Here is a 22161-nt window from a genome sequence, read left to right as displayed (position 1 = left end):
CCAAGTTCAAGGTCAGCCTGAACTACATAGGGAGACCCTGTCTGAAAACAAACCAAACCAAAAAAATAGACAGGAACAGGATCTAAGATGGCTGGCATAGGGATTTTCAATTGTATTTTTTAGTAAAGCAAAAACAACCATGTTCAGAATTGTTAAAAGCATGGTGGTGATACATGGAGGTTTATTATGGAGTTGGGGGCTTGTTTTTCTCTTTGGTTTTTTGAGGCAAGGTTTCCCTATGTAGTTCAGGCTGGCTTTGAACTTACTATGTAGCCCAGACTGGGCTCAAACTCTCAATGATCTTCCTGCCTCAGCCTCCCAAGTGCTGGAATTACAGGCATGTGCCATCACACCCGGCTTATTACATTTTATATATACATACACACACACATATATACACATATACATATATACACATATATGTATACATATACACACATATATACACATACATACATATACACATATATGTATATATACATATGTCTACATATACATATATGTACACATATACATATATACAACACACACACACACACACATATATATATATATTTTTGAGACAGGGTCTTGCTATGCAGTTCAGGCTGGCCTTGAGCTCACTTTGTAGCCCAGGCTGGTCTCAAACTCACAACCATCCTCCTGCCTCAGCCTCCTGAGTGCTGGAATTACAAGAGTGCACCACCACACCCGGCTATACTTGTATTTTTTAAATATTGTTGGAGACCACTACAAAGTGGCTCTGAGCATGATTTAATATTAACCAATTGGCTTTCCGTGTTTACTTGTGAGTTGTCTGAAGCTTAGGCACCTAGTCTGACAAGATAAGGCAGTAGCTGAGCATATTTGGCTGCAACCCCAATTAACTATGAGGAGACTGCAACTGCAATCCTCACACTCCTACAATAAACACCAACCTAAAGGTAAGGCAGTTCCCCTGATCGACATAATTTACTACTTAGGAAAATTCTCCCCAAGTCCTGCGAGATTCCCATGTTTTCTTGAGTATCCTCCTCCTTTATTTGAAAACCAAATAAATACGGGCTGCCCAGAGCAGTCTTTGGCTAACTCAGAGAATACTGAAGCTGTAAGAGGGCTCCTCCTGGAGCCCTAACATCACTGCCATTGTCTCATTTATTTAAGCCTTTGCCATCCACTCGCTTCGGAGATTGCAGGCCTGATCAGCCTGCAATAACTTAGGGTTATTTAACCGGGTTTTTGATAAAATATTTTATAGCAGGAAGAATTCATATATAGCACACAGCACTCAATAAGTATGTGAACTATATTACATACCATTATTGTTATTATTTAATACTTATGAAAATATCAGCCACATAATAGTTATACAGTAGGTATTCAACTATCTGGGATACAAGTCTTCCTAAATTGTTTTCTACCACTCCTTCTCAAATACTCTCAGGGTTTCATCTCAAATATAAATCACATCAGCTCTAACATGTTTAATACTTAACAACTTTTTTCCTCCCTAATTCTAGGGATTGAATTCAAGGCCCTATGCATGCTAAGCAAGCACTCTATACATTTAGGCCCTAGTTAATAGCTTTGAATATAGAATGGCATGAATTTGAATCTTATAATTTCTCTTATTTGCAGTTTCCCAATTTATAAAATTTGAACATACAAATACCCACCACTTCACATGGCCACTCAAGATTAAATTCAATCACTGTGAAGCACTAAAACAGTGCCAAGTTGAGAGCAAGAATTTAATACAGAATAAATACAAGTTCAGAAAAAGATCAAAAGCAACTCAACAAAGTTAATGTAAACCTTGTGAGTTTGAATTCTAACTCAACATTCCAGTGTTCTATAGGTATCTGTCAGTCAGTATCCTTCTCAGAAATGATGAGAAGACACAAAGTTTCATGCAGGAAAATGCCATATATGTACCGTAGTACCTTCGGAACACTAAATTCAATTTTTTAAATATAATGACTGTGTATGTGAGCAAGTAAAAATAGGGGAGAACTCTAATATTTTAGTAAATTACAAGCTTTTACTAAAGATCATATGCTTGGATTTTAAAGAAATAAGTGCAATGAAAAAAAAAGTGCACTGGTTGAACATTCCTCATTAAATCTAGCTCAACTTTTAATAAAACTAACACATTATAATAATATAAATATTTTTTTAATATTCTACATAAAAACATGCTTCTTCACTGTTTTCTCTCCTACATTTAGTCATTACTAGTCTCTAAAATGGAACATTAGGAAATTAAAGTTCAAGTCTATATAGTACAGTTTGTTCAATGAAAGAATAAAATGTGAAAAGCTGTACATTTCAATTTTTTTGTGTTTTTATTGATGGTACAGATACTTTTCTACTAAGCAAAGCATGAAACCTCTAAGTCATTACCCTATTTTAATTTCTCATATTAGGTAGTTGTTATTTTATTTTATAAATGAGGAAGCAGGCTCATGTGAATTAAGCAGTTTGCCAATTGATAGAAACCTGGGCATGGCGGCACACACCTGTAATCTCAGCATTCTGGGAGGCTAAGGTAGGAGAATTGCAAGTTTCAGCCCAGGCCAGGCAATTTAGCAAGACTCTATTTTAAAAATATTCTTAAAGGGGAGCTGAAGATGCTGCTCAGTGTCAAGGCCGTGGGCTGAATGCCCAGTACCACCACCACGACTATCACCACCACAACAAACCCCCCAAAACACAATAGAAACCCAGATATACATTACTCTACCAATAATGCTCACTTTACCTTACAGGTCTAGCAAAGATGCCCCTACAAAGCACCATATAACATCAGATTATTGTTAGTCTAACAGATAAAATCCCTAACACCCCACTATGGACTGTGCTATCTTCCTATCAAGACTAACTCATTCTCACACAGAGTACTTACACATTCTGAAGACTGTCTAGTCCGTACAGATTGATCGCCTTGTTGTGAGGTCGAACCAGCCACCTGCTGGGCATTTACAAGATTTCGGACCAGCTGGGCTGCTAAGAGAAGATTATCATAAAGAAAATCAAAAGAGAAAGAAAGTAACAAGAAATGGCAACTGATAAACTCTTCAAGTAAAACAGTCTCAAATTTCTCCAAAATCTTTTATACATAGGAGTTTTAAATTATGGCTATATTAAATATGTATAATAACTAACTTTTAAAGCCATTTTTCAATTCTGTGGGTCAATTTATCTGTCATTCCCCCCTACCCCAGGTTTGACTGTGATTTTCTTTGCAGTCATATAAGACTTTATTTCCACAGAAACTATTTTTGGCATTTCCTGTTTACCTGCCACACCACTATTCCGTTGACGGGCCAGCTTGACCTCTGGGCACTCCCTTCGTACATGTCCTGCATCTCCACATATGAAACACCTGAGGTCTCTGGGGTCTCTAAAGTCTCGAGTGTCGTGGATGTCCCGGGAATCATTCTCTTCTTCATTCCCTTCTTTCTCTTCCTCGCTGTCTTTCTTCTTTAATCTAAACAGTAAACTGCTGATACCAATAATGTGGGGCTAGGGACTTGGAAACTGAGCTTACCAACTCATAAAACAAATTATAAACTACACACAACAAAGGGGCTAACATGCTCATTTGTTTCATGCATTTGTTTGAAGACAAGGGAACTCACATTTATAACGTATCTACTTATATGCCAAAAACTAGAGATTTTATTAGTTTTATAACTACATTAAAATTTTTAATTTAAAAATTTAAGTCTGTAGGAATCTTTAGAGATTGATATTTATTATCTCCACTTTAAAGAAGAAACTAAGGTTTAGAGAATATAACCATCTTGCCTAAATTTAACAGTCAATAAATAACAGTGATAGCGGGGCATGGTGGGAAGGGCCTGTAATCCCAGCACTGGGGAGGCTGAGGCAGGAGGATTGTTGTGAGTTCATGGCCAGCCTGGGCTACAAAGTGAGGCCAAGGCCAGCCTGAACTGCATAACGATACCCTGTCTCCAAAAGACAAAAACAAAACAAAACAAAAAGCACTGCACAATAAGTATTAAATGCTCCAATTTTTTAAAAAAAGCTGAAGGAATTAATGAACAAATGAATGTTCAAGACATCATTATGCCACAAATAAATCTAATACTATTACAAACTGCCAGTAAATTAACATTTACCTAAGGTCCAATTTAAAGCCCTAAGCTTTCTCAATATATTTCTGAAAACAATAATATTCACAAATTGGCCTTCCATTTATTTTCCACGTATTGTTGCTATATAATCATTTGCCAACCTTTTCCTTTTAGGGCAGTCTTTCATGTAGTGGCCTATTTTTCCACAAACACGGCAACACCGATCATTAGGTGCCAATTCTCCATCTGTTAATACTCTTGAATCAAAGAAGTACTCCTAGGGACAAAATATAGTTTTACTAGAAAAAAAGTCACTATAAAACTTTTAGATCCATATGGAAATGAGATCAAGATGAAAAAGTTTTAAGAAAGAAAAGATCATAAACATCAATAAATGTCATTATAATAAAACTATGTTATAAAAATAAGACTCAGAATCATCACCAGCACAGTTAATAGTACTACATACTTTACATCCACATCTAGAGATGCTACAGAAAAATGAGAAAATCTCAAAAAAGTAGATAGATATTTTCAGCCTCATTTTATAAATGACAAAGCAACAGTTCAGAGTTCAAGTCATTTGCCCATAGTAAAAAAGCTGGTTAAGTCCTTAGATCAAAGATTTAGAACTAAGTCTATTCTGACTACAAAGTTCATGCTTTCTGCTATACCAGTCTACTTCTAGAAAGAAATTATTCTCTATACAACAGAACTTCAAATAAATAAAGCAGTTCTATATTTCAAATATAACTGGGTTTAACCAACAATTATTAAAGAACATGTATCATTTATTATATAAGTGAAGTAAATTTAAGAAGGTAGGGAACTAAGAAGTAAATACTTTCTCCAAGTTTTAAAAATCAGGCTCATGGGGGCCGGGATATGGCATAAGCTCCTGCCTGGTAAGCATGAGGTTGTGAGTTTGATTCCCGGTATTAACTAACTAAATAAATAAATAAATAAAATCAGGCTCATTTTGGTTCTCACTGCTCAGTTTTGCACAGTCACTAATTGTAGTTAGTCCTAACACTACTCACACTACTTCTGAAAGACAAGTCTGCTTAACTGTCTACAAACCTATCTAAAGTCAGAGATAAAAATAAAAGAGACACACCCAATAGGATGGCTATAATTTAAAAAGAACAATAACAAGCACTGGCGACTGTACAGAAAAACTGGAATGCACATATATTGCTGGTAGAAATGTAAAATAGCATGTCCACTTAGAAAACAGTTCATCAGTTCCTCAAATACAAATTTATCAAATGATGCAGCCGTTCCACTATTAGGTATACACAATGAGAAATGAAAACAGAATCACAAAAAAATTCACAAGACTATTATTCATAATTGCAAAAAAATGTAATCAAAATGTCCAAATGTCAAAACTGATGAATAGGGGCTGGGGATTTAGCTCAGCGGCAAAAGCGCCTGCCTGGCAAGCGCAAGGTCGTGAGTTCGGTTCCCGGTACCGGAGAAAAACCAAAAAACAAAACCAACAAAACTGATGAATAGGTAAGTAAAATGTTTAAAATTCTATACAATAGAGTATTATTCAACCATAAAAAGCATGGTGGAGCACGCTTGTGATCCAAGCACTCAGGAGGCAGAAGCAAGAAGATCATGAGTTATGTAGCCAGCCTGGGCTACGTAACAAGTTCAAGGCTAGTCTGGGCTACATAATAAGACCCTGTCTCAAAACAAATTAAACAACAACAAAATGAAATACTGATATATATATTATAACATGGATGAACCTTGAAAATACTATGCAAGTCAAAGAAGGCAATTCCAAAAGACTACATTATTGTATGATTCCATTTATATGAAATGCCCAGAAAGTTAAAATCTATAAAAACAAAAAATGATCAGTGGTTTGAGAAAAGGAAAGAAGACGGACTGCTAATGAGAGCAAGATTTCTTTCAGAGAAGACAAAAACGTTCTAAAATTAAAATGTAGTAATACTTATAAAATCCTAACTATAGTAAAAAGCAGCACTAAGTTGTACATTATGTGAATTATATCTCAGTAATGCTGTTTATAAAACAAGGACAAGAGATAAAACTTTTTCACATCTACCATTTTAACTGATTAAAATCTTTATGAAACTCTTTTCTGCCAGGACAAAATAAAAGCCTTTCTCAACCTGCCCAGTTACTGAAGTCAAAAACCTAGGAGTAATTCTCAATTTGTTCTCTGTCATCTACCATCACTAATTAATCAAGTTGTATCCATTCTATTCCTGAAGTATCTCTTAAATCCACATTTCTCTATCCCACCATTCTAGAATGACCTAGAATTGAGGTTAGCAAACTTTACATGACATGGTAAAACTTGACAGAAAGACTTATACGAGAGAAAGCAAATTTCCACATTTTTTGTTGAAAAAATATGTCAATAGCAACAATTAGATAGTTTTTTTTGGAGACAGGGTCTTGCTATATAGTTCAGGCTGTCCTTAAATTTACTATGTAACCCAGGCTGGCCTTGAACTTGTGGCAATCCTCCTGCCTCAGCCTCCCAAGTGCTGGTATTACAAGCATGCTCCACCACGCCGGACAAGAAACAATTCTTCTAATTACTAATTTACTAATAAGAACAATAGAACACTCTTTTTGGAAGACAACAGTTCACTTCATTGAGATCTGAAGTGTTACCTATCATTAAAATTGATGGCTAATGTTCATCTACATATGCTGATTTACGAGCCAGGCATGGTTGTGCAAATCTGCAATCCCAGCACTCAGGAGGCTGAGGCAGGTAGATCACTGTAAGTTCAACGAGGTCAGCCTGGGCTACATAGTGAGTTCAAGGTCAGCCAGTACTACAAAGGGAGACCCTGTCTCAAACAAACACACAGAAACCAAACCAAAAAGAAACAAAAAATTACATTTTGTGTATTTCGTATATTTATGTATTTCATCTTTGAAAATGTTTCTTACAGATAAAGAGGTTGAAGATTTAGGATAAAGATAACAAAGGGATCTAGGGTGTACACGAAAGGACTAGTCTTCAATAAAGGAGACATCTGCAGATTCAAGTAGATTTATATATCTGGAGCAGAAAACTGAAGGAATATTTGATACTGTTGTCTCAAGAAGAAAATCATGTACTAAGAGTAAAAAGGGCAGAGGTTGAAGATGGGACAAAGTACAAGGGTTATTAAAGTTGGAACAAAGCAAATAAAATTTGAAATAACACCTTACAGAACTGGGGAGAGACAGAAGTAACAAAAGAAATGTAGCAAAATTGTTAAACAGCACTGAAAGTCCAGTTGAAGTCTGGTAAATGTTAATCTTTAATATAATTAATAATAATATTAAGTTACAGCTCATAATATAATATCAACTTATAATATTAAGTTATATTATTTATACTATGAAATATAATACTAAATTATACTGGGTACTTCAAGCTACCTGGCTTTATGACTTTTTCCATTTTGTTTAGCTATGCAGTCCACATACAGATAGGAGACTGCTGAATTCATGTAAGGTTGGACACATAAGGATGCAAAAGACAAACAGTGTGAATAAATAATTTAAAATAAGGCAGGAACAGTGGTGTACACCTATAATCCCACTTGGGAGGCTAAGGCAAGAAGACTGAGTTTGAGACCTGCCTGAGATACATATAGAGTTGCAGGCCAGCCTATGCTATATAAAAAACCCTGTCTCAAAATTGTTATCATCATCATCATCATCATGACTATCTCCTTCTTCTTCTTAGAGAACAGGTATAGAGAGCTGGGGATATAGTTCAGTGGCATAAGCGCCTGGCTGGCAAGAGCAAGGTCCTGAGTTCGATTGCCCATACAAAAAAAGAAAAGACTAAAAGCTGGGGATATAACTCAGCGGTACAAGCGCCTGCCTGGCAAACGCCAAGAATAGGCACAGAATCTAACTGAAATGAGACAGGGAAATGAAGACTGAAAACAGACTGATGGATAAGGAGAAAAAAGGTCTACACTACATATTGGAGGACCTAATGATATAAAGGATAAAATGGGAGCTGGGCGTGACGGCACACGCCTATAATCCTAGCACTCAGAAGACTGAGGCAGGAGGATTATTGCGAGTTCAAGACCAGCCTGGGCTACAAAGTGAGGTCAAAGCCAGCCTGAACTGCATAGCAAGATCCTGTCTCAAAAAGACAAAAAAATTTTAAAAATTTAAAAAATAAAATGGGAATATTTACGGGAACAAGAAAGGTGAAGATATGACACATATTTTGTTTATCTTAAAATAGTCTCTGTGAATTTATCCTGTATACTATTATAATCTCAATACCTAGGAACAAAATAAAAGCATGAAATAGTGAAGTAAGACAATGTACATGGGTATTTTCTACCATGTAACACTGATATGCTGGGGATATAGCTCAGCGGCTCAGTGGCACAGCACCTGCCTGGCAAGCATGAAGCACAGAGTTCAATTTGCGATATCACAAAAAAAAAAAAAAAGAAAAATCACCTATATAATGACAATTTAAATGTCCATCAAAGAAAATAATTAAAATGGTACAGCAAAGCTATGGAATACCATATACTGACTTACAATAAAGTTTATCTTAAAAATTATTACTCTTTTTATGCCTAGTGTTCTATTTTTGGAACACCTATAACAACAGAACATAAAAATTATTTTCTCTTCAAATTCTTTTTTTTTTTTTTTTGGTACTGGGAATCAACTCATGACCTCATGCTTGCTAGACAGATGCTATGCCACTGAGCTATATCGCCAGCACCTGTCCTCAAACTCTTGTTCCTTGAATTTTTATAGGTAACACATAGGCATTTTATGCAAAAATTTTAAAAATTGCCATCTCTGGCATAAATCGGTTAACATACTGAAAGCTACTTTCTGGTAGGCCTCAAATCGATGATTGGCTTTTATACCAAGAAACATTCAAAACAAAAAACTTTGATATCTATGTACAATTGAGTATTACTTAAATTATAAAGGATTACTGAGATTTTGTATTCATAAACTAAAATTAGCATATCTCTGATTAATATTCTATTAAAAAGTCTCACTGTGTACATTAGTGGGTTTCTATTAAACATATATCTACAAATAGTTTCAAGTCTCAATTTCAGATGAAACAACACTTAAATGTTCACTTACTTCTATGTCAATTAATATACTATTAAAATGTTAAGTTTTTCTTTCTTTAGTCATCTTGCTCTTTTATGGTTTGTGGGTTGTTTCAAATTTTCCTATTATTTTATTTCTCTCCATTAAAACTATTATCACTCCCTTAGAGGTAGACAGTCAAAAATATCTGAGACCCATGCTCCACGGGGAAAAAGATGCAGAGCTGCTTTTCTTACTCCATCCCTAAGAAAGAAGAGTCCTGAAACTAGACTAAGTTCACAGACACTCACTATGCAGTAGAAAATACATGGTTGTTTTTGTCTCTCTTAACATTTCTTTTCTTACCAGTCTCTTGCTCTAAAACTCAGATTTCCTTCAGTCTAGAAATCAAGCAAAAAACAAAGTGAGACCAAGAGGAATGTGTGATACTGTGCGACCCAACTCAGGCAAAAGGAAGCCTTTCAATTCTACACAATCTAATTCAGTATACTGAGGTTATGTGAAAATTAGAGCAGGAGCCACCGCAAATAATAAAGTATTTCCTTGATTTTATCTTCTCTGTTTGTTTTTAACAAAATTTCTATAGATGAAAGACAGCAAAATTCCAAAATCAAAATTCAACTATAGAGTCTTTATTAATCTCATTATTTAATATATAAAAAAATGGATGTGACACTGTGTCAAGTACTGGAGACATAAAGGGGAACCTTACAGAAATGGACCCTGAAAAAGAAAAGAAATGGATCCTGTCCTCATGGAGTTTATAATCTACTAGGAGAAATAGGATTTCACAAGTAGGTTAAACAAATAAAATTTAAAAATATACACCTCATTATTACTATGATAAGCATCAGAAAAAAAAATACAGGAAGCTATGACCATCTCTTCCCTATTCTTAACACCAACCTGGAAACAGGGTTAAGTTTCTTGTAAAAGAGAAAAGATTAACATAAAAATAACATAAACTTACAGCTTCTCTGCCAATGAGTGGATAAAAAGGGGTACCAAAAAGTTTCCTTCCATTGATAAATGCCTTCATGATGAAATTGGTCACTATTGAAGAAAGAAGGAAATGATAAAAATGCACACATTAATGTGTCAAAGCTTTTAAAGCAGAGACTCTTTATCTTTAAAACTTACTTTTTCTAGAAACTCCAGCACCAAGGTTATGATTCAAGTCAAAAGGGTCTAGAACAGAAATATTTCTTAGTTAAGAATTATTCACTATATCAAAAAATATCCAGAACTAAAGTCTAATTCTATACATCACTAGATATTCTCACACTATCCAAGTCAGTAAATCATTATTTTAAATTATTTATTAAGGGATGAAAACTGATAGAAATCACAAGGAAGACTCTTTCAAGTCCTAATAGTTTTCCACTAAATTTCCTTGGCCAAAGTTTTCTTTTGTTCTTGAATTAATATTAGCATAAATGATTATTACCTTCAATTGCAATGCATTTAGATGTCCACTGCTTTTCAAAAGTTGTTAATAGCTTTTTCTGACGAATGCTAATTACATATTCCTTGAAATCAAACTCTTCAGTATAGAAGCGAAGCAGTCCCAACCAAAGTTCTCCTAATGATTCTGTGTTCTTCCCAAGTGAAGGTAAACGTTTTTTCTTCAGTTAGGAAATAGAGAGAAAGAGAAAGGAGTGGAGGTTAGGGAAAGAGGAGAAGAGAAGCATCTCTTCATTATTATCCAAAATATGAACAGCAAGTCTACGTAAAATTATTAAATTAAATTATGCAAATCTTAACATGTATCAGGTGAGCATTCTGCAACATAAACACTACGAAAAAATTACCAGTTCTTCTGTTTTATCAAAGAAGAAAGCATTCCATCCATCAACCATTCTTTGTGGTATCTGTTTTCCATCAAAGATCTGCATTTTAAAAAAATTATTTTTACTATCAGATCGCAAGTTATTCAACCCAAAGGCCTACAGAACCTCAAATCACTTTAGAATTTATCTACAGAAGACATGCTGAAATACCTTCCTGAAAGGAACAAACCAGAATGCTATTTTTTGGTTATGCTATTAAGTAATTAAATGAAATATAATTAAGCCAGAGCTGTGAAAGGTATTTCAAGAGCACCAGACTCTTCAAATGATACGTTTAATGTCATTTATCATCTATTTGGCCTATCAAACACATCCAGCCCAATCGATTAATGAAGTTAAACCAAGGAAAACACTAATACATTATGCAACCAAAAGAAATCAATCAATAGACTGTTTGTTTTGGGACCTAGTACCTTTACTCAATTATCTGTATCAGATAATGCTGAAAAGTACTTGGACACAGATTTTGTTTAATGTGAAATTAAGCAGCTTTCCGTGATATCTTCATAAAGATTATAAATCTTTACTTTTAAATAAGATGTTTAAGAAAGCAATTCAATAAAATAGGAAGGTATGACAGGTTCAGTGTCAGCAGACTTCACTTCTAGTCTCAGGCCTATGGAACAGTGATACTGGGCAAGACAATAATCCCACAAATTATTAGCTTTCTACATGAAAATTAAAGATTACATCACTTAGGTCAGTAGTTTATGAATTTTATTTTTCTTTTAAGCTATAGAGCTCTTTTCTAAAGTGGAACCTTCTTGGAAGTTCAACATATGAAACAAAAGCAGAGGCACTCTTAACGGAAAACCAAGTGAACACAGCTCTTTACCCCACTCCTTACTACCACCCCTATCCCCCGCTACACACACACGAGATAATGAATTCTAAAATAAACCAGAAGACAGTTTAAAACTGCTAGATACAGTTGGGCATGGTGGCACAAGCCTGTAATCCTAACAACTCAGGAGGCGGGAGGATCATGGACTGTGGGAAGCCAGCCTGGGGTACAGTGTGTTCAAGGTCAGCTAAACTAAATCATGAGACACTGTCTCAAAAATAAATACATAAATAAATAAAATTAATAAAACCACTAGATAAGGCAATCCTTACTCATTGCCCTTTCCATTTTTGATGACATAGTGATTTACAAAATTAACCACGTCTGGCCTCTCCAATTTCATTCTCAGGTTTGAGTTCCTTGTGGGCCAAGGGCTACAGCTAATTTCTATTGCTCAAAATCCTTCAAGACCAAAGCTTCTTGTATAAAAAACACTTAATATACGTTTATTTACTGAATATATTACTTTGTATTTCACATAAAGTTCCCAAGGACGTAAGCTAGTAAGTTTACATAACTTAAATACAGTTGCCAAAAATTATTTAGCCTAAGTTCTGCCAGAGATACAGCTCAGGGGCATAAGCGCCTGCCTGACAAGCGCAAGGTTCTGAGTTCGACTCCCGGTACCGCCCCCGCCCTGCAAAAAAAAGGAACTATAACCTAAGTTGTGATATTTCATAAAACAAAAAAGGGAGACGCTGACAATTACAAATATCTAAAAAAACTTAAAACAAGACACTCTCAAAAAAGAAACTTTTATATATATTCTACCCTTAAAGATTGAGATGCTATTACGGATAGTCCACGCTCTATAAAATATATTTTAAAAAATTTTTCCAGATGTTGAAAAATTGTAAACTACCTCTTTAAACTTTGATTCATTTAAAGAGAATTCTTACTTTTGAGTAATAATCATGATCCAAACCCAGTGATGTTGGCTAGTCACATAGAACAGTAGATCTGTGGGCCTTAGAAAGTACCTCACTAAGCACATATTTTGCCTGTGCTTTCAAACTCTCACGTTTCACTCTGCCTAACCCCACCTTGTGTTGCAGTTTCAGCACTTAGAAGCATTAATGTTATTCTCTCTCTGTTTCTTTTTTGTCCTTTTTCCTTCTCTTTCCCTCTCTTCTCTTTCTTTTACTCAATTATCAATCATACTCCATTTAGCACTTGGTCCTCCCTCTAAAACTCACCAAATAAGACACTCATATCTGTATAAGAAGTGACCCTGAACATTTCAATATTTATTATAATACTTTATTATCTACTATTATATTTGAACACAATTTTTAGCTGTGGTAAACCACATATAAACAAAATTTACTATCCTGAATATCTACTTTACTGGTATATTCACAGGATTCTTTCTTAGAACACTAAAACTCTGTACCTATTAAATTATAATTTCCCATTTCTCCATTTCTTAGCCTCTGATAACCACTATTTTACTTTCTGTTTCTATGAATTTGATGATTCTAACTAGGCCACTAGCTAGAATCAAATAATATTTCTCTTTTTTGACTAGCTAACCTCACTTAGCCTAATATCTTTAAGATTCATTCATTAAATTTTAACTTTTCAGCTCCTATAGTTTAAGGTAACATATTTCATACACTCTAATGAGAACAACTTCTAAATCTATTAGTATTAATTTCCATATTAAAATTCACTTTTACATTTGATTTGCTAGAATAGCAAAAATATTCTACTTAGGAAAAGGTTCTTTGACCTAAAAAACTGTGTACCTTTCAAACTTAAAAAAAAAAACCTCTCATGTGAGCCTTAGTAATCCAACCACTTGAAAGTCAGATGCAAATACTAATGCAGAACTCATTAAATTCATCAAATGTAACCTTAACCTTAAGACCCATATGAGTAACCAATATCTTTTTGTTTTTTTGAGACAGACCCTTGCTATGTAGTACAGGCTGGCTTCAAACTTACAGCGACCCTCATGCCCTAGCCTCCTCAGTGCTGAGATTATAGGTATGCACCACCACACCAGCAACTAATAACATTCCGAAAGAGAAACCACTAGATTTTGGAACAATTAATGACTAATACTCCACAATCTCTTTCAGAGGATAGATAAAACAGCAATGTTTCTGAAATACTGCTTGCTAGAGCAATGAACAATGCATCACATATGACAATCAAAAGGCCAGAAACAAAAATCTATATATCACCAGTCTATTTACACATCAGAGTCCTCCACAATCAGAGCTCACTATAATGGAAAAGGTTCTATGGACTGTCTCACATTTAAGCAGACAATGGCAGAGCTTCTGAAGTTGAATATGGAAATTCTACCTACATCTTTCCAATAATATTAATCATGCTGTTAGTGATGATGATTATAATTTTTAAAAAGCTGGGCCTGGTAATGCATGCCTGTAATCCCAGCACTCAGGAGCCCAAGGCAGGTGGATCCCTGAGAATTTCAGGCCAGCCTGGGCCACACAGTAAGTTTAAGACCAGCCTGAAGTACAGAGTAGACCCACTCTCAAAAACCAAAAAAAAAAAAAAAATCACAATAACAATAAAATAAAAAACCACCACCACTTATGAAGGCCTATGTTAGCACCTAATATATTGGAAGGCATTTAATGTCTCTGTTTTATACACCAACACTGAAATAATACCATTATTACAGTTTTTACTATGATAAAACTCAGACTCATGAAAGTTAGGAAGCTTGTTGAAGGCCATAATGTCAGAAGTAGGGTTCTGACTAGTTCTCTAATTCCAAATATCATGCCCAGTTCTTTCCACTACACCATGAACACAAAATCTGTGGCCTATTTTTGTTAAAAATACTATTGTGGCAAAGTAGAAAATGATATTGCCAGAGCACTCAGGCATAAGATTTTTAAATGTATAGACTAAACAACAATTAGAAAAACAAGACTGACGTTGGCTTCAGCAGGCCTAACTGATACTAAATTTTAAATATCCTATAGGAAAGAACTTTGTTTTCTGAAAAAAATCACCACCAACCAGGCTTAACTAAGGAAAAAAAAGAGAGCACCAGACCCAAGATGGCAGCCAGCAGGTCGCTGATGAAGGAGCTTAGAGAGATCTGCAAATGTGGAATGAAAAACTTCTGTAACATCCAGACTGATGAAGCTAGTTTACTCACTTGGCAAGGGCTCATGCTCCTGACAACCCTCCATATGATAAGAGAATCAAAATCAGCTTTCCAGCAGAGTACCTATTCAAATGTAACCATTAGATCACATTTTACACCAGAAGCTATCACTCAAACATTGATGAAAAAGGGCACTTTTTATGCTGGTAGCAGTGCTGAGAACTGGAAGCCAGCAACCAAACTGACCAAGCAATTCAGTCCCTCATACTACTGGTGAATGACCCCCTGCCTAAGCACTTACTCCAGACTGACCTAGCTGAAGAATATTCTAAGGACCATAGGATGTTCTGTAAGAATTCTAAAAAGTCTACAAAGAAACAGGGGGAAAAGAGAGCTGTGGATTAAAATCTCCAAAAGGATTCCAGCAAGTGTGAGTAGAGACCCCGAGCAGTGTATCCAGACACCCTGCAAAGCACGACTCTGGAAAACTGACCCGTGCTACCATCTTATATTCATTGTGGCAGTTACAAGTTTTCTACCATTTTCTCAATCAAAAATGATCTAGTAACCTATAAAAAAGGATTAAAATTTTCAGATATTCCAATTCTGAAAAAAAGGAACATAAATTATTGATATCAGAAATAAGAGAGGGGTATCTCTGTGATCTTATCAACATTAAAAAAAAAATAAAGCAGTATTAAGAACAATTCTATAGCCGCAAATTTGATAATCTAGATGAAGTGGAGGGCTGGGCGGCACAAGTGCCTGCTTGGCAAGTAAAAGGTCCTGAGTTCAAGTCCCAGTACCGCCCCCTCCCAAAAAAACACAAAACTCCAGATGAAGTGGAACAATTTAAAGGTCATGATTTGCCAAAATTTATGCAAGAAAATTATTTGAATATGCCAATATCTATTAAACAAACTGAACCAATAACTAGTAACATTCTGAAAGAGAAATCACTAGATTTTGGAACAATTAATGACTAATTCTCTACAATCTCAGAGGACAGATGCAACGGAAATGTTTCTGAACTCATTCAGAACTCATTGCGAACTCATACACAACCAGATACCAAACATCAAACCCAAACACATCACAAGAAAAGCACAGACCAGTATCTCTTATGACAAAGATGCAAAACTCTTCAACAATATTAGTAAAACAAATCCAACAATATAAAGAGTGCTACATACTGTCTTGGTTACTTTTCTCTTATTGCTGAAACAAAATACATGACGCCCAAAATTAAAGAAGGAAAGGTTTATTTAGCTCACAGTTTATGGAGGTTTCAGTCCATACTTGGCTGGCTCCATGGCAGAGTGGCACATGGCAGAGGGAAACTGTTCATGGCAGTGGAAAATAGCAAAAGCAACCAGAGCAAAAAAGGAGAAGCAGCAGAGAACAGGACCTTTCCTTCTCTTATACAGTATGCAAACTACCTGCCCCAGGGCTGGTGTAGCACTCACATCCATAATTCCAACACTGGACCACGAATCAATCATAAACTCTAGAATCCCACCCCATGACTGCATGAGGCTTTAGGGTGACATCCAGACATAAACCATAACACATACCAAGAGCAAATGAGATTTATTACAAGTATGTAAGTTTGGCTCAACACCTGAATATCAATATAATCCGTCACATTAACAGGCTAAAAAAGAAAGGTCACATGATGATATGAGTAAAAGCAGAAAAAACCTCTGACAAAAGAATTCTTCCATGATTAAAAAATAAAAATAAAGCCAGGCACAGTAGCAGACACCTATAAGCCCAGCTACTTGGGAGGCTAAGTGGGAAGATCACTGAAGCCTGAAGTTAAAGGCCAACCACAGCAACATTAGAGACCCCATCTCAAAGTAAAACTTAAAAACTCCCAGTGAACTAGGAATAGACGAGAATTTCTTCAACTTAATAAGAAAATGTCTACAAAGAAAGCCACGTTCTAGAGACTGCAAACTTTCCAACTAAAATCAGATATGGAAAGGTGACAAGGATGTACATTTCCACCATTCCTTTTCACTGTTAGAAAGTACTAGATAATGCCAGCACAAGAAATCCTAGCTAATTCAACAAGGAGACGCCTGTAATCCCAGCACTCAGGAAGCTGAGGCAGGAGAATGGTTGAGTTCAAGACCAGCCTGGGCTACAAAGTGAGCTCAAGGCCAGCTTTAACTGCACAGTGAGACCCTGTCTCAAAAAGACCAAAAAAAACTGTGAGCTAAAGAGATCTTATCCTAATAAAAAAAAAAAAAAAAAAAAAAAGGAAACCCAAAAATGTATAAAGATTGGGAAGGAAGAAATAAAACTATCTATAGTCACATATTACCCAATCATTTACATAGAAAATTCCAAAGAACCAACAAAATATCTCCAGAATTTTGCTTTTATTATTAAAAGCAAGATCACAGGATACAGGTTAACATGAAAAGCTCAACTACTTTCCTATATACAAGCAATTAAAGGTTAAAAAGGAAGTGAAATTTGAAGTTAAAAAATACAACATTTATATTTGCACTATGTTTACCTACATTTAACTATTAAAAAATTATACACAGCATCTAGCCAGGCATGGTGACACACACCTGTAATCCCAGCACCTGGGAAGCTAAGGCAGGAGGATTGCTGCAAGTTCGAGGCCAGCCCAAACTAAAAGGCAAGACCCTGTCTCAAAAAAAAAAAAAAAACCAAAAAAAAAAAAAAAAAAAAAAAAAAAAAAGAAATAAAGAAATGGGAAAGTAGTCCACATTCATGGATAAGACTCAATATTTCAAGATGTCAATTCTTTAATTCCAATCAAAACCCCAGCAAGTTATTTTTAAATGATTCTAAAGTTTATATAGAAAGGCTGAAGATTCAGAATAGCCCAGAGAATACTGAAGGGAAAGAACTAGAGAACCAAAAAAATCCAAATTCAAGACTTACAAAGCTTGAACCAGGTGTAGTGACACATGCCTGTAATCCTAGCACTCTGGGAGGCTGAGGCAGGAGGATTTCAAATTGAAATCTGGCCTGGGCAATTTAGCAACTCAGTGAGGCTCATAAAAAAATGGCTAGTATGCAACTCAGGGCAAAGGCTCTGGAAAACCCCAGTACTGCCAGAAAGACAAAACAAGAGAAAAAGAAAAAGAAAAGCATAAAAATAAATAGATCAAGGGACCAAAATGGAGACTTCAAACTTAGACCACATAAATATAACTAGCAGATCTTTAGTTCTTTAACAAATGATGCTAAAACTGAACATCCATATGTTAAAAAAAAAAAAAAAAAGATGGTGCTCCACACAGGTATCTTTTACAAAAGTTAACTCAAAATGGATCATACTCCTAAATACACAATGCAAAACTAATTAAACTCCCAGAAGATAACGGGAAAAAAACCTAGATGATCTTGAGTATGGCAATGACTTTCCTGACATAACACCAAAGGTATGATCTATGAACAGCTTCATTAAAAAGTTCTGCTCTGCAAAGAAAATGAAAGGACAAGCTATACATAAGAAGGAAATATTTACAAAAGACAAATCTGATGAGACTACTATACAAAATACAGAACAACACTTCTAAACACATCAGTAAGAAAACAGTTTTTAAAAATGGGCCAAAGACCTTAGCACACACCTTACCAAAGCAGATATACAAATGGCAAACAAGCACATGCAGTGTAACTGAAAAATAAAGTGAATGTTTAGCTATTTAAAAATTCATTACAAGGCTGAGCACGGTAGCACATGCCTGTAATCCCAGCCCTTGGGGAGGCTGAGGCAGGAGGATCACTGCAAGTTCGAGGCCAGCCTGGGCTACAAAGTGAGTTTAAGGCCAGCCTGAACTGCATAGTGAGATCCTGTCTCAAAATTTAAAAATAATTAAAAATTTCATTACAGAAAAATTCATTACAGTGAAAGACACATTACTATTAATCCTGCCTTTACTTCAAACACTTAATCCCATCACTCCTGCTACTTTCTGAAACAATTCTAGCCAAGTGTGACTTTGCATATTTGTAAAACCAGCACTTGGGAGAATGAAGCAGAAAGATCACTGTGAGTTCAAGGCCAGACTGGGCCACATAGTGAGTGCCAGGCCAGCCTGAACTACACTACTAGACCTTTACTCAAAAACAAACAAAAAGCGGTTCTAGAATTATTCTTTGTAAGTGTCCTTAGCTGTATTGTCACAGCTGCATTAATAAACTAAATCAATTCAAAGTGTTTGCCTATCACGGTCATTTTGACTTTGAGGAACAGCTAGAAGTCATACAGTGCCAGATCCTATGAATAAGGTGAATAAGGACACACTTTTGTGTTTTTACAAGCCTACCTTTCCAATGGATGGCACTCAGCAACAGCATTCACTGGATTTGCTTGTTTGTTTATTCTGGTTACTTTTTGAGACAGGGTCTCACTATGTAGTTCAGCATTGCCTTGAACTCACTATGCAGTCCAGGCTGGCCTCAAAATGGTGGCAATCCTCCTTCCTCAGCCTCCAGAGTGCTGGGATTACAGTCGTGTGTCATCATACCCAGCTTTCACTGGATTTTTATCACACCTTGTAAAGACTCAGGGAAGATGACTGCCAGAACTGCTTCAAAAAGTGCCAAGAATGATGGAATCAAAACACTGACAACACTAAATTCTGGAAAGAATGTGTGACAACAGGAATTTTAGCTCTTTACTGATGGGAATGAACATGATAAAGCCACTTTGAGACACAGTGTGATAGTTTTCTCTTTTTTTTTTTTTTTTTTGAGACAGGGTCTTGCTATGTCTCACTGGTCTTAAACTTACTACGTAGCCCAGGCTGCTCCTTGAACTCATAGTGATTCTCTTGCCTCAGCCTCCTGAGTGCTGGGATTACAGACATGCATCACCACACCTATGAAAGGATTTTAAATCTGTATTACTGAGTACTATACTCTGAATATGGATAATGCCCTCAAAAGGTCCAAGTGTTAAAGGCCTAGTCACCAATGTGCTCCCACTGAGAGGTACTGTGGACCTTTTGGGAGGTGGAGCCGTATCAGAAGCCCTTAGGTTACTGGGAACAGATTTTTGAAGGAGAGTATGAGGCATCTGTCTCTGAGTCCTGGCTGATGAGGTAATAAGCAGTTTGCTCTACCACAAAGTCACCATGATTGTTGCCCTCACCGAAAGCACAAAGAAATAGGGCCACTTGATCCAGATCATTCAGAAACACAAGCCAAAATAAACCATATTTCTTTATAAATTAACTGCTTTCCATGTTTCATTATAGTAACCCGAAGCTGACTGAGTGAAAAAAGCCAATATGAAAAGGCTGCATGCCATATGACATTCTAGAAAAGAAAAACTTAGGGAGATAGTAAAAAGATCAGTGGTTTCCAGGAGTTGGCATGGAGGAAGATAACTACATACAGCAGAGATTTTTGCTGTTGTTTTGGGATTGTTTGTAGTGGGATTGAATCTAAGGCCTTGATCTGAGCTACATACCCACCCCTTTTTTATTTTGAGAAGGTGGTCTTGCTAAATCACTGAATTCCCAAACTGGGCTCAATCTTGAGATCAGGTCCTCCTATCTCAGCCTCCAGAGTGCTGGGATTATACATATGTGCCACCATTCCCAACTAAGAGCACAGAACATTTTTTAAAGTAGGAAAAATATTATGTATATTATAATGTTGGTACATCATTACATATTTGTTCAAACCCATACATATGTAACACCAAGAGTAAACACCAGTATAAACAATGAACTCTGATGTAGGTTTACCAACTGTAACAATGTACTACCCTGGTGCTTAGGTAATGGAGAAGGCTATGTATATGTGGGGACAGGGGCTACATCCCTATATATTCCTCTCAATTTTGCTGTGACCTGTAAGTACTCTAAAAAATTAAAGACTTTAAATATACATACATGTATATTACCTAACACAGATTCAGCCAGGAATTCTTGTCCTAGCAAAGAATTATTAGAATTTTTATTGTCCTTCCATTGTTTTGGTGTTTCTTCTTTTAAACTACTCAACGTCCATTGGAACTTTGTAAAATTTACTAGGACCATTCTGATACCTACCATATAACTTGTTATTTTATGACTTTCTTCTTTGCTATGACTATCAAAGTTTACATGAAATGAGACTATGTGATTTTCTGAACAATGCCAATGCTTCTCTTCTACCTCAAAATGGTCACCCTTCTAAGAAATTAGAACTGGATCATCTCTAATGACAACAAATCCACCTTGTGCCAAATGGAGGAACAAATTTATGATTAACTGTTTTATACTGAGTCACCCACTGAGTATATGAGCATAATCTGTTTCTTTCAAATATACACTCTTATGCTTAATGCAAGTAACATGACTTTAGAATACACGAGGAAAAATTTCACTGGGTTTGTTCTTGAAGTTTACAAGGCTGAACAAAGTATACACAGAATAAATCAAACTTCATTATCAAGCAGGAGGAGGGAAAATATTCCAGAGAAAAGAAATTTATGTAACTATATCTGAGAGACTAATATATGTTTATGGCTGGCTATAAGAACTTTATAATCATTTGCAGCATAAGGTTGAAATTCAAAACTGTTGCAAAAGATATTCAATGGTTCAATTCAACTTACATTCTTTTACTAGTCTATGTGATCCCATAATACATTTTGCAAAAAGATTAATTATAGCATTAGTGGAAAGAGAAAACGCAATAATACATCCTTAACGAAAAAAATCCTTAGTGAGCTCCCTTCTTTAAATCCACTGTTTTCACAAAAATGCCTTTACAGTTTTTTTAAACACCTACCTCTTGTAGAACTGGGATAACAGGTGGCTTTCTCTGCTGCAGAAAGTACAGCACCATAAGAATATATGCATACGAAGATAAACTTCCCCTGGAAGCATCTCCAATATCACAACGCTTAAAAATAAATTAATTAATTAATTAAACGTTTAAAAATAAAACTTTTAGAGTACTGACTGCTGTAAGGCACCATTTTTTTTTTTAATGCATTGAAATGATATATCTAAAAGGCCTATAAACTGTTATAAAGTGTTTGGGAAAATAGTCACTCTCATAAATCACAAGAGAGAATATAACTTACTACAAATTCTTATAAAGATTATTTTGTTAATATCAAATTACAAAGCATTTGTCCTTTCACCTACCAACTATGTTCTAAGAGTTTATCTTTTTTTTTTTTTTTTTTTTTTTTTTTTCTCCGGT

At 35.6% G+C, this 22161-nt stretch overlaps 1 protein-coding gene and 1 pseudogene across 6 annotated transcripts in view; one reads left to right on the top strand and one right to left on the bottom strand.

The window, feature by feature from the left end:
* Positions 1-22161, bottom strand: part of Zcchc11 (zinc finger, CCHC domain containing 11) — a gene marked incomplete at its 5' end in the record, with an annotated part of 124257 nt that overhangs the window by 9697 nt on the left and 92399 nt on the right. For 2 of the 6 annotated variants that reach the window (XM_005398575.2, XM_005398578.2), the window contains 8 exon segments: positions 2885-2985; positions 3279-3484; positions 4241-4356; positions 10150-10232; positions 10320-10367; positions 10627-10804; positions 10991-11068; positions 21742-21855. In XM_005398575.2, coding sequence (XP_005398632.1) covers positions 2885-2985; positions 3279-3484; positions 4241-4356; positions 10150-10232; positions 10320-10367; positions 10627-10804; positions 10991-11068; positions 21742-21855 — 924 coding nt within the window. 6 annotated transcript variants of the gene reach the window in all.
* LOC102017433 lies at positions 14795-15702 on the top strand (annotated as a pseudogene).

The sequence above is a fragment of the Chinchilla lanigera genome, unplaced genomic scaffold (genome assembly GCF_000276665.1).
Source record: "Chinchilla lanigera isolate Chin_1 unplaced genomic scaffold, ChiLan1.0 scaffold00063, whole genome shotgun sequence".
NCBI lineage: Eukaryota > Metazoa > Chordata > Mammalia > Rodentia > Chinchillidae > Chinchilla > Chinchilla lanigera.
This window is presented reverse-complemented; position numbering and strand designations above follow the sequence as displayed.